A 13,453-nucleotide genomic window follows, 5' to 3' on the forward strand; every position below is an offset into this window, starting at 1 on the left:
TGGCGAAAATGCACTTTTGGTCCTTATATTTTGGACCTATTCTCAATTTGGTCCCTAAATTGATTTAGCTCCTAGGTCAATCCCTGATTTCAGAAAATCGTTTTTATTTTGGTCCCTGCCGTCACCCCAGTAACAGAAAATGTATACGTGGCAAACGAAATGCACTGTTTGCTGACTAGATGCTGATGTGGCTAATAAAATAATAATAAAAAACCACGTCAGCATGCCACGTCATCGTCTAATTTAAAAAAATTAATTTATCAATTTAAAAAAAAATTAAAAACATAAAAATACATAGTTTCAGATTTGAACGGGAATACACAAGAACTCAAGAACATGAACCCAGATCACAAGAACTCAAGAACACAAAATTCCTGGGCATTTAACATCTTTCCCAGAAAATTTCACCAAACACTGAAAAAATTCACATCTAAAAAGCCGATGCCTAAGATTTTTATCACAACATTTTCTTTCCACCTAAAACCAGAAATTTTATTATGAAACAATCACACACAAACCCAGCCAATTCGGCTCACAATAACAACAAACCCAACCAACCTCATAAATTTTCTTTGAACAATCATCAACATTTTCCCCAGAAAATCAAGATTTTCTTTCAAAACAAACACTAAAATAACTCACATTTAATAAACCAATGCTTAAAATACATACAAAATCCCTATCCTCTACCGAAACCTCCAACAAATCAAACCCATAAACCCAGAAAAATCATCAAATCCACATGAAAAAAGACAAACCCAGCAACAAGTGAACAGATCAGAAACCCACCGATCAAGCCACCGATCCTGCAATCCGAAACCCACATGAACAGATCAGACCACCAATCAAAAACAATGGCAGTGACACCCTCGGCTAGCGAAGAGAACGTGTAGATGGCGAAGCTTTTCGAGCAAGCCCAGTGGTACGAGGAGATGGCGGAGTTCATGGAGAAGGTCTCGGCGGCAGTGGAGATCGAGGAGCTCACCGTCGAGGAGCGAAACCTTCTCTCCGTGGCGTACAAGAACAAGATCGGCGCAAGGCGAGCATCGTGGCGCATCATCTCCTCGATGGGGCAGAAGGAGGAGAGCCGTGGCAACGAGGACCACGTGTCCATGACGGAATCCTCAAGCTCCTTGACACCAGACTCATCCCCTCCGCCGCCACCGGCGACTCCAAGGTCTTCTACCTCAAGATGAAGGGCGAGTGAGCTCCGGCCATGGACAGTGGACAGTGAGAGATTCATCCATTGAGCGTGAAGAGAGTGAGAGAATTTGAGATTAGAGTCTTTCAGTGTAGGGATTTTTTTTTAAGTTGATGNTCTACTTATTTTATGAGCGAATTTTCTCTTTATATATATATATAATCAAAACATACTCATATAGAGATGCTTTGCAAACAAACAAAATGATATCAATTGTTGTCCAACAATGATTAGCTAGACCAATTATGAAAATAATTTGTTGTTGGTAATCTATTAAGATTATTTTCTCGACAAAAGCTACATCGTCCACCCAAAAATATTATCAAATAAACAGTTATTAGCAAAATCTCATAACTAAGTTTATATATGCATCATTTTGAATATAATAAAAATAATATTGAAAATACAATTGCAAAAGCTAAAATATATCACTTATCTAATTATTTTAGTTTGACTAGACTTTGCTTTGTCTAAATAAGTGTCCTTATAAAATACTTCTAATACAACAATTGAAAGTACTTTATTTAACAAAACTATAATTTTGTTCACCCAAAAAGATTAAAGAATAAACAACACATAGTAAAGTCTCATAGTTTAATATCTAAATGGGTCACTAAAAAAACTCAAATTCTAACTTGCAAAGCAAGTAATTATTAATTTAAATCAAATCATATCAATGGGATGAAAGAAAGAACCCGTGATTAGAAATAGAAATACCAACACACCTAAATATGCATAAAAGCCTATGTACCTAAATGTGATTTGAAAATAAATCAAGAAAACAAAAAGAACCATTAGTGGTAAAAAAAGGTTATTGAAACAATAAAGAATCCACCAAAAGAAGCAAAACGAAGAAAGAGAGTATCGACTCTTTTTTCATGGACAACTTGGAAGGAATATAGAAGAGAGGTCGAAAGGAAGTAAAAAGAAATTTACATGAAAATTAAGATAGAAAAGAAAAGGTTGAAGTAGATGAGAGTTTAAACAAAGAGAAACATTAGAACCTAAGAAAGATAAAATGGAGAAAATTTAAAAATCCATAAAGATAATCAGATGAAAATTTAAGAAGGCAATGATTGGAGAAGATTAGAGATTGAACAAAGAAGACAATAGTTGGAAAAGATTAAAGGTTGAATCAATTGAAAATTGCCACACACACACACACAAAAAAAAAAAAAAAAGAGTAAGGAAGGATATTAATGACGTGGTGCAATAGAGGCGTCTTGTAAAATTTATTGCAAGGTTTCCATTATTTTATATAATATAGATAATGTTTTTTTTTAATCTTGATTCTTTATTAATTTCATTGTTTAGTTATGACCATCTTTTTTTTTTTTTTTTTTTTTTTTTTTTTTTTAGTTATGAACATCTAAATTAAAGTAGGTGAATATATAAAAGCGAAGTTTTATCTAAATTTAAAATCACCCCAATATGAATGTGTAAAATCAATATATATATATATAAATATATATTATTGTCAAAAAAATAGGATTAAAAAATAAATAAGAAAAAGATGATTATGTGGCAAATAAATTTGCGTAACAGAAGCTTAACAACATTAAATGTTATACTTCAACTTTTATATTATATAGATATGGTATAGATTGATGTATTTTAGATATGGACAAAATATAGTTACAAACTTGATTGTACCCATAAGCCAATGGCTACAACTTTTACTAAAATAATTAATATGATTATATATTTTTGAAATCTTAATCATTGAATTGCATGTTCTTTATATTCTTAACACATATGCATGTTAAATTTTGTGCCAATTAGATGTTATTTACCCTGCCTTTTGTCCATGCCACTTTTTGATACTATTCATTAGTCTCACAGTACTATTTTAGCTAACTTTTACTTTTATTTACAGTACTTTTAGCCCAAAAAAATTTAGTTTTAGCAAAATAAGCGGATCCTAAACAGACCCTATATAGACCAAACAAAATGTTTACCGTAAATAAAGATGTTATCCGTTGGCTCTTTTTATATAGTTAGTAGATAGTAGGAGTATTCACATCAGCTCGTGCAAAAAAATGTCGTATATTTTAGTATAAGAACTTACTTTTTATTTATTTATTTTACATAATCACTTTTCAAAATAATGTACATCATATTATCTTTTTTACACTGCATTACATTAAAATATCAATTTTTCTTAATTTTTTAATTATTTCTATTTTTTCACACACAATAACCACCATTAACTATCTTCCTTCTGCTTCAGGATATGTAAAGAAATAATAAAAAATTATATGCAAAGTGAATAGTATTAGTATAAATTTATATAGGTAAAGTAACAATTTTGTAAATTTACACATTTTTAACTTGCCTGATGTGTGTAATTTTGAGAGTTAGAATTGATACTTTTTTGCTTATATATATCTTCTAATTAATGCTGGGACGTGTATGTGGCTGGTGCCTAGGTAACGAAATAAAAGAAAGCTTAGAGAAAAACAAAATTTAAATAGCATAGGCCACGTGGTTGGTGGAGATAATTTTGAAAGCTTTTGAGTTTTTCTTCATTTATTCACGTAAAACATAAAAGACAACACAAACGTTTGACTAAACAGTTTTATCATTGAAACGGTATCGTTTTGGGCTCACACTTGAATAAACCAAAACACTACTTCTAGGCCTTCTCACGCTTTTTATACAGTTAGTAGATAATCTCTCACCCATCTGCTGATAGTTGTCAAGGTGTCAACAGATGGATTTGACAAATCACATGAAAAAAAAAAAATTTATGGATTTGACATGCAGGAAGCTCAAAACAGTACTACTAAGTTAGACAAATCACAAGTTTAACTTTGAAGTTCATCATGTTAAATGGGGCTAATTATGACTCGTATGTATTTAATGGCTATTGACACTTGATACATTTGTAGAATCGGCTGTACAAAGTTGTGGGCCTTGCGGCATAAACATGATCCCCTATCCATTGAGCACTGGACCAAGTTGTGGTGATCCTAATTACTTCAGTTTCAATTGCAATACTACCTCAGGCCAGGTTAGTTTCATTGCACCAAGTGGCACATATCGAGTCGCTAGTATTGATCCAGATACACGAAGCTTTTTAATCCAAGTTAATGACAGAGGAAATCCGCGGCTCAACCATTCGTTGCCATTTAATTTAACTAGTCCAAGAAACTTTAGTACTGAAGTTACAGATGAGGTTGAGATTGTTTGGAAGCCACCACGGGAGCCTATTTGTAATACATCTGCAAATTGCAATGATTGGTCACATTCGACTTGCAAATCCGCAAGAGATGGAAAGAGGAGGTGTCTTTGCACCTTTAGCTATCGATGGGATGGCGCAATGTTAAAATGTAGAAAAGGTTAGAATTCTATGTCGTTTGCCTTGTTGCCGAAGCAGTGATTTTTTTACTTTGCATTTCTCCTTTCTAAATTGTGTTAATGGATGCTTTGCTTCTTTACCACAATGTTAGGACTTTGCCTATTTAACTTAGATATTAAATTCTATAAAATTTGTGGTATAAGTCCCTATTTTATATCCTACAGTATTATATTGTCAACTCAATTGACCATGGAATCTTTAAGACCCAATACAAAAGTCATTTAATCTACATCATTCCAACAAAACCTAACCATAATAATCACAAAAAAATCTACGGGTATCAAACGAACCATAAAATAGACCCTACCCCTTAAATTCTTGATATATTTCATTTAAATCCTACCCTTTAAATAGACCCTCCCCATTTCACTTTGTCTATATAGATTATAATATCTTTTATGTAAGAATAAATCCTGCTTTGCCAAAGTTTTCATTTACTTACCAATAATCACTTTTTATTCTAACTTAGAAGTTAGGAGTTCTCTCACAAAAAAAAAGAAAGAAAGAAGTTGGGGGAGGTCTTTCCTAAAATTCAAAAAATTGCTTATACCAAGCAATAAATGTTATATGTTATATATATAGTTTTGTAAGGGATGGAGCTATATTGGTACTAAGGGGGTCAATGGCCCCATAGTCCCAATATATATATATCATGTTATTTATAAATTCTTTTTAATAATTTACAGTGTCATGCTATTTATCAGAGTTTGGCCTCTAAAAAGATATGAACCCCACCTAATAAAAACAAAAAGTCTTTTAAGGAATTGAAAAATGTTAAGAAATTGTAATATCACATACAAAATAATAAGATATAAGTAAATTATAAAATTTTATAAAAGTTCTTAAATTCATTGTTTTTATGAAAATGTGCATAACAAATCTTCAGTGGTTTTAATATAATTTTCCTTAAGGCACTAGCTAAAGAAATTTCAATGCCAATTCTAAAATAAAGTTCCTATTTGATTTGAGTGATAAAAATATTGTCTGAGTTTTAGGTTTTGTAACCAAATTCCAACAATGCACTTTTTGGTTTGTGTGTTTAACATACTTAGTTATCATAATTTTCTTGAATAAAATAATTTTTGTTTTAATTTATTTATTGTTATTTTTTCTTATTTTCTAGTATATAGTTTGTTGAGATTTGGGATAGTAAAGAGTTAGAGTGCAATCTTACATGACATGTCAATTTAAAAGAAAATTAAGTTTTTCGAGAAATAGATTGGAATGATAGTATTTCCTAAAATGATTTTTAATTGATGTATTCTTTGTTATTTGTGGGTCAAATACTTTTATATATGCAAGGCAACCAGTGTATTCCATAAGTTTGTTAGTATTATGAATGATAAATGTTCGTTATTTTTCAAAAATAACAATTTAAATGTTCAAGAAATTAAAAGTTTCAATAAAGCAAAATCATCTAATAACACATTATTAAATTAAACTCAATGATCTTAACATTACAAATATCATATAAATGTTCAATTTAAACAATTTTTTAAAAATAAAACTCACAGGTTTTGCCATTACTCAATAATATATGACTTACTCAATTTTATATGAAAGATAGTATATATTGTGTGTATGTGTGCGCACTTGCTTGCGCACGCATTTATGTGTAATTTGAGTTTCATATATACAATTTCATTTTTTCCTAAAGGTCGCCCCTAAAAAAGAGTTCTAACTACGTCACTGCAAAGTTTGTATTTTCCACAACAATAACATTATAATTACACAGTTGATGAAAGCAACATCAATTGAATCCTGCTAATTATCATCGTTTAAGCCAATCATTTGCGCATGTTCATGATAACAAAATATGATTTAAGATGCTTTTGTTCACATTCATTTTATAAAGTATGAAAAGTGTTTTTTCTTTCCTGTCTATTCTTTGCCATCAGAAAAGTGGGTGACATTGCTTCTGATTATTGGAATAACTAGTGTGAGTATTCTCTGTGCCATTAGTTCTGTTTACATATGGCATAGAAACATAGCCAAGAGACAAGGTAACTACCTTACAAAACGCATGCTATGCACAATTTATAGTTTTTGTCAATTTGAATATGAATACAAATATTTATAAGTTCTTCCATGTGATTAAGATGTGAACTAAGACATAGAAGTATCTTTTGAATTTAGAAAATAGAAACATTGATCAAAGAAATCGAGCACAAAGGATGTTAAACAGTGAAAGACATGTCCAAGATTTGATAGACTCAAGTGAGTTCACTGAAGAAGATGAAAAAGGCATAGATGTTCCTTTTTTGATTTGGAAAGCATACTAATTGCTACAAATAACTTCTCAAATGAAAACAAGCTTGGAGAAGGAGGCTATGGGCCTGTTTACAAGGTAATTTCAGCAACATTTATTGGTCATTAATGTTCATACCATGAAATAGTTTTTGGTTAATGGTAATATTGTTTATTGGAATTTCGGTTTCAGGGTAAACTTCCAAATGGTCAAGAAATTGCAGTAAAGAGGCTTTCAAGGGTCTCGAGTCAAGGTTTACAAGAATTTAAGAACGAAGTGGTACTGATTGCAAGACTTCAACATCGAAACCTTGTCAAACTCTATGGATATTGCATAAAAGGGACTGAAAAAATTTTACTTTATGAGTACATGCCGAATAAAAGTTTAGACTTCTTTATATTTGGTTAGTTTCTAAACCTACTCCCTAATATTTTACTATCCATGTTATGTTCACATTGTTTCTTATTTTAGTAATTGATTGCTTATTATAGTTACTAAAACCGTTCTTTGAAATGGAAATGAAAACTTGCAAGATCAAAAGCAAAGCGTACTTTTGGATTGGGAGATGCGTTTCAACATCATTTGGGAAATTCGCTCATAAAATAAGTAGATGAAAATTTTAATATAAAAAGAAAGTAAAAAATATATATTATTTCACTTATTTACAAAGTACACAAAGTTTCATTAGTTAAAAAATAAAAGCAATATGACATTATTAATTTATTTATTTCAGTTAAAAAATATCCTTGCCCTTGGTGTAAACAAGTTTATCACCAATAGGTTATGATAATAGTTGGTTATAATGATTATCACCAAAACAACAATTGATTTTTGGTGTAAATAAGATTTTAACTCAAATCTCTTATTTGATAACAAAAAACTTTACCAGTCAAGTTAAATAGAACTAACGTATTTTTAGGATTTTAGGGTATTTTAAGCATTACATAATAGAATATTTCACAAATTAAAAGATTCTGTTAGGGTTCAAGTGAGAGAGTAATTGTAGGGGTAGTTATTGCTCACTTCCAAAATTTAAGGGGGTAATAGCCCAATTTTAATGTTTAGGAGAGGAAATATAAACTACCCCAAATATAAAGGGGAAAATGTGATATAAGAGCACAACCATAAATTATTTGAAAATTTTTATTTTCAATTTTCTTTGGATCATTCCACATTTTAAGTTTTATTTATTTAGTTTGAGTTATGATGGGGATTAGTTTAGTATTTGGACTGGTAAAAATTAGTATTTGAGTTCATTTAAGATTGGTTTCGTGGATGCTATCTTTATCTCTTGATTTATTGGAAACTCTATAAAACTTTGGACGATTGTAGTCAGTCTATTTTTTTTATTAATAAAATTCATTTTGAACAATTGTTTGTGTTTGGTGGTGATTCTAAACAATTGTGGCACTGTCCTAGTCCTACATCAAAAAGCTTTCTCCCCTTTTTCTATTGAGGACATCTTATATATTTCTAATGTCATTTCTACATCTACTTTAGTGAAATGGCTAATTATTATTTCGCACTTCTAGATAATTATAAACTACTTCACAGATTATCAGGACTAGTAAATATTCATATTTTTCAAGAAAGTTAAATATTTTTTTTACAATAATTCAATGCGGGAATATCGATATTTTAAAAATGTCTATAATTTATTGCATAAAAGTGTACGTGAAAAAAGAGATAATGTAAGAAAATCTAAACCTGTTAAAGAATATCCATACTTTAACTATGATGTAAAAGGAGGTGGAAAGTATTGGACGTGAAACAATCAAAACCCTGCTGAAAAGCAGCAGGTGGTTGCAATTTTAAAAACTCAGTAAAAGCATGCAAACCCATGTGAAAAGGATTAGTACCTATATCAGATATAGCCACACGGACGGAAATGCTGTGGACGAAAAGGCTGTCGTAACCTTCGGCATACTCTTGAAGATCAACTGGATCTTGCGTCAAAATATTGCAAGTATTAGTGTCATTGTCATAGGAATAAGACCTGCAGTCGCAGCTTTTAATACACTCCATTTTGCAAGCCGATTCGTCTTTGACTGGAACTCTCTTTAAGTTACTATTGATATCGTCCCAACTCATTGCGTATACGGGAAAAAACATATAGTTTTCGCCACATGACATCGAGTTTCCGGCGCACCCATTTGAAAAATCTCCAGAATGCCACTTCTCTGGTGCATTGGGCTTGAACCCCGGCAAACATTTGCACACCAAGTTATTGTCTGGATTACAAACACCATAGTTTCCGCAATAGTTATACAAAGCACATTTGTTACCCGGCTCTGCCATTAACAAGGACCAATTCATACCTTTCACATCCCATCTCCAATACTCCAACTTCCCACTAAAATCCATCACAATCCTTGCAGTAAAATCCCTTGAAAGATTTCGTAATTTAGCAACCATTTGGTCTGAACTAAAGTGATTACAGTATTTATTACCTCCTTTGGAAATCTTATTTACGTCCCCGTAACGATAAAACGTAAAGCTCCCTTCTCCAGGGTCATCAGAGCCGTTCCAAGAAGTCAAAGTCGTGTCTTGATTCACATCCATGCCTGGAAGAAGTGTATCAGTTGAAGTGCCAAAGCTATCAGTAATTAAGGCGTTAAAGCTCTCCCACAGAATATTATTCAGCACTCCATAATCTCCGTAAACCAAGTTTCCCGAATTTGTGAGAGTCACGGTCCGGTTACACGGACATGATAACCTTGAAACATCTGCAGACCAATATTCCTTTCCAGTCGTATCTAATACCTTGAGCCCCAGCTCTTCTGTAACGTTGAAAACTCCAATGGCATTGATAATTGGGAAGTTTCGGTTGGCAACCCATACAACTGTTCGGTTATCCCACTCGTGGTACCATATTCCAACATATCTTTTGTTGGCAGAGCTTCCAATAGGACTAAAGAATCCAAATTCAAACCTCCCTCCAGCCGAAACCAGAGTTTCTCCGTTGTCGCTAATCCCCTCTCCTTGCCTCAGTGTGTCTCTAGCTTCGCAACATGCAAAAAAGGAACACAACAGTGGCATGTACAAGATCAACATGGAAGACAGCCTGCAGTTAGCAGACCGTCTCCTAATATTGGCGCTTGTTCTCATTTTTTCCCTTTGGCTTACCATAAATATTAATGATTAAAAATAAACAATATAAATAGAATTGTTTCTCTGTTGTCTGTGTTAGAGATATATTAGGCATATTCAGCGTATTTCATCTCTAACAGTCTGAATGTAAACGTAACATGAATGATAGATGAAGGTGCACAGTGGATTATAACGCCTCCTGCGTTCGTTAGCATTTTAGACGTTTGTGCAGACTTTGGCATATTCAGCCCATTTCACGTCGTTTGGGATGTAAACATTTTAATTTCCACGACTGCAATTTCCAGTTCCTAATCCTAAAATATACAAAGAGTCTATTTGAGAACAGTTTATTTAGCTAAAATTGAAATTTTTTTGTTAAAAGTGTGTAAAAAATAAAAAAGTTAAAAACTAACTGAATTGTACAACGAAACTCATGAATAATACTAAAACGTGCAACAGAACCCCATAAATAGTACCAAAAAGAAGCAAAAAACTAAAATAATCTGAAACTTTCATTAGCTTCCAAACGGAGTCTAATACAAAACTATAATATCGCCACTAAGCTATAGTACAAATGACCCTTTTTCCGATTGAAAGAACACAATTTAAAGGTATGATTGGAATTTAAAGTTCATTGAATACATATAACTTCTTTATCTTTACCTCTATGAAAAAGAGGGAAGTAGCTCTATTTTGTCGAGCACTTTGTTAAGTACCTTGTGCTCACCACTCGCCAGGAGTAAGCCAAACGCAAGTAAAAATGCCTTGATGACAAAAGGCCGAATAACGGGTCTTCAAACAATTGTACATTTTTGTCGCCTTTTAATTTTGTTTTGAGAAAACTATTTTTTAAGTTTCACTAAATATATTTTTGATAATAACTTAATTTTGCATATTTATATCATTATTAGAGAGTATTATTATACTTATTTTGAGTTAATTCATGCATTTTATAATTGGTTTTGGAATAATGCTAAATAATCAATTTTGTGCTTAATTAAATTTTAATGCTTGAATTTGTCTTTTGTAGAATAATGAAATTAAATAAGTGAATTAGTTTTTTGGAGCATAACTTTCAGCTCAAATGTCCAATTGAAATGATTCAAGTTGGATGAGAAAGCTAACTTAAAGGGAAGTAGCTCTATTTTGTTGAGCACTTTGTTAAGTACCTTGTGCTCACCACTCGCCAGGAGTAAGCCAATCGCCAAGAGTAAGCCAAACGTAAGTAAAAATGCCTTGATGACAAAAGGCCGAATAACGAGTCTTCAAACGAGTGTACATTTTTGTTGCCTTTTAAATTTGTTTTGAGAAAACTATTTTTTAAGTTTCACTAAATTTATTTATGATAATAGCTTAATTTTACATATTTATATTATTATTAGAGAGTATTATCATACTTATTTTGAGTTAATTCATGAATTTTATAATTGGTTTTGAAATAATGCTAAATAATCAATTTTGTGCTTAATTAAATTTTAATGCGTGAATTTGTCTTTTGTAGAATAATGAAATTAAATAACTAAATTTATGCAAAGAAGAAACCTAATGGACTTTAGTTTTACAAGGGCCATGATGAAGTCAAAGAAGGTCAACCCAATTAAATTCAAGACCAATTGAAGCAAGGAATCAAAAGAAATTTGCCCCAAGTCCAAGTCCAAGTCCAATTTGGATTAGGATTCTAGTTTGCGCACCAGTTAGTATTTGGAGCATAACTTTCAGTTCAGATGTTCAATTGAGATGATTCAAGTTGGAGGAGGAAGCTAACTTAAAGGGTTACAACTTTGTAGTTTACCAAAATTCCTAATTCTAAAGTTAAACAGGCCAAAAAACGTCGGTTAAGTGAAGCCTAAAAACCTGTAATTTTCTCCAAATGAGAATTCAACTTGTAATAGAATTTCTTGAACTATTTAAAGGGTCTTTAGGGCAAAATTCAGAAGGGAGCTACCGTAGAACATAATTTAGATTTTCTTAAAGTTTCTTTACAGTTTTTAGAGTTTTATTTATGTTATAACTTGCTAGAAACCTTTCTAAAGCAATGGGTGAAACTCAACCATTTATTGGTACGTTTTTAACAATTATTTATTGGTTTTAATGCTTATATTTTTATGGTTTTTATTGTTTTACTCATCTAGAAAAGTGTTTTGTTCTGTATAATCATTTGAATTATCATAGACTTCGGGCATGTTAAATACTTAGTATTCCTTGCGAACTAATTAATTAGTTTTGTTTTGCCTAAAATCAATCAATTTCATAAAATTACCTTAGACAATTAATTCTTGAGTTTTGTTGTTAAATCATTCAACTAAGATAATCCTTCGTATGAATTTTAGTTGAGTTATAAAATAAATATTGTTAATACTACCAATAAATGTGTTGTGTGTAGATCCCTAAACCTTAGCGCCTTAATATATTGTTATTTTCTCTCAATTTAAATTAACTTTACTAAACCATCAAAAATCTCTTCAATTAAACATACACTATTTATGCACTGTTCACGGGATCCACAACTATTTTATTTAGAAAAAATATTAAAAATGAGTCTTACGATACTATTCACACATTTAAAACTTATTTTACTATTATATTTTAATTTTTAGCAAAATAAATTATATCTAAACGGACGTTAAGTGAGTGTTTACATTGCGGCTAACAGCCCTGCATTTTGCGTTTCAGCCTCTTATTATTTATTTTTTTTCTTGACCAACGCCTAATATACCGTTCATAAGACAGGACTAGTGCATCAAGGTATACAAATAATAACCTATACGTGAATAGTAATTTATTATTATTTACAATTTTCAATTTTTAACACTACGTTAGATCCATACCATTGCGCGTTGTCAGAAAATTATATGACAGTAGGGAAATTCTTAGCTGAATGAGTTGCGTCAATAAGACCATGGGTGGGACATGGTCGAAGAACAAGGGAGAAAGAACTAGCTAGGAAATGGAAAAGAATGGTGAGGGGTAAATTTAGTACGAGTGGCAGTCACTTTTCAGCTTTACCTTTCTCTACTTTTTCTGAAATCTTTTTATGATGTTTCAACTTTCACGTTTCTCTGTCGGAAAAGCCTCCATTTTACACGTTACAAGAAAACTCGAGTTTGACGTTGTATCTTTTAACTAAAATAATTCAGGTCATTAAATGCATGTGTCAGTTTTTATTAAATTCGATTTTTTAAAACTCAAGTAACAGATGGTTACTTAGAAGGTGATTGAGTTGGCTTTTTTTAGTTACATAACTCAAAAACCTTAACTCAAAATTCAAAATTCGTGGGTTCAATTTTCAGTTTGTGTTTCCGTATCTTATATCTCAAAATTTTGAGTTTTTAAAATGAGAAATGAAAACTCTTCGAAGACTATTTTCACTTTCTGAGAAATGAGTTTTGTGACATTTTGAGTAAATAATTGTAAATATGTGGAACCCTTAATAAGTAATTTGTAGGAAAAATCTTTGGAGAAGAAAACTAAAGGTATGTTTATAACATTTTCACACTATTTTTTTATAATAAATATTAAGTAACAAGTTATTACTGGTTGTTATTGTTAGGAT

The 13,453-nt window shown here is 31.4% G+C and overlaps 1 protein-coding gene across 1 annotated transcript; it reads right to left on the reverse strand.

Moving 5' to 3' along the window:
- Positions 1-8,538: 8,538 nt before the first annotated feature.
- On the reverse strand, positions 8,539-9,918 carry LOC111991606 (G-type lectin S-receptor-like serine/threonine-protein kinase At4g03230). Its single transcript, XM_065774351.1, has one exon. The coding sequence runs from the start codon at positions 9,916-9,918 to the stop codon at positions 8,539-8,541; it is 1,380 nt and encodes a 459-aa protein (XP_065630423.1).
- Between the last annotated feature and the right edge of the window lie 3,535 nt (positions 9,919-13,453).

Source organism: Quercus suber, unplaced genomic scaffold, assembly GCF_002906115.3.
Source record: "Quercus suber isolate HL8 unplaced genomic scaffold, Cork oak 2.0 scaffold_91, whole genome shotgun sequence".
Lineage (NCBI taxonomy): Eukaryota > Viridiplantae > Streptophyta > Magnoliopsida > Fagales > Fagaceae > Quercus > Quercus suber.

Excerpts from the sequence above, each read along its gene's own strand:
- LOC111991606 (XM_065774351.1), bottom strand. The coding sequence starts at position 9,918 with ATGAGAACAAGCGCCAATATTAGGAGACGGTCTGCTAACTGCAGGCTG.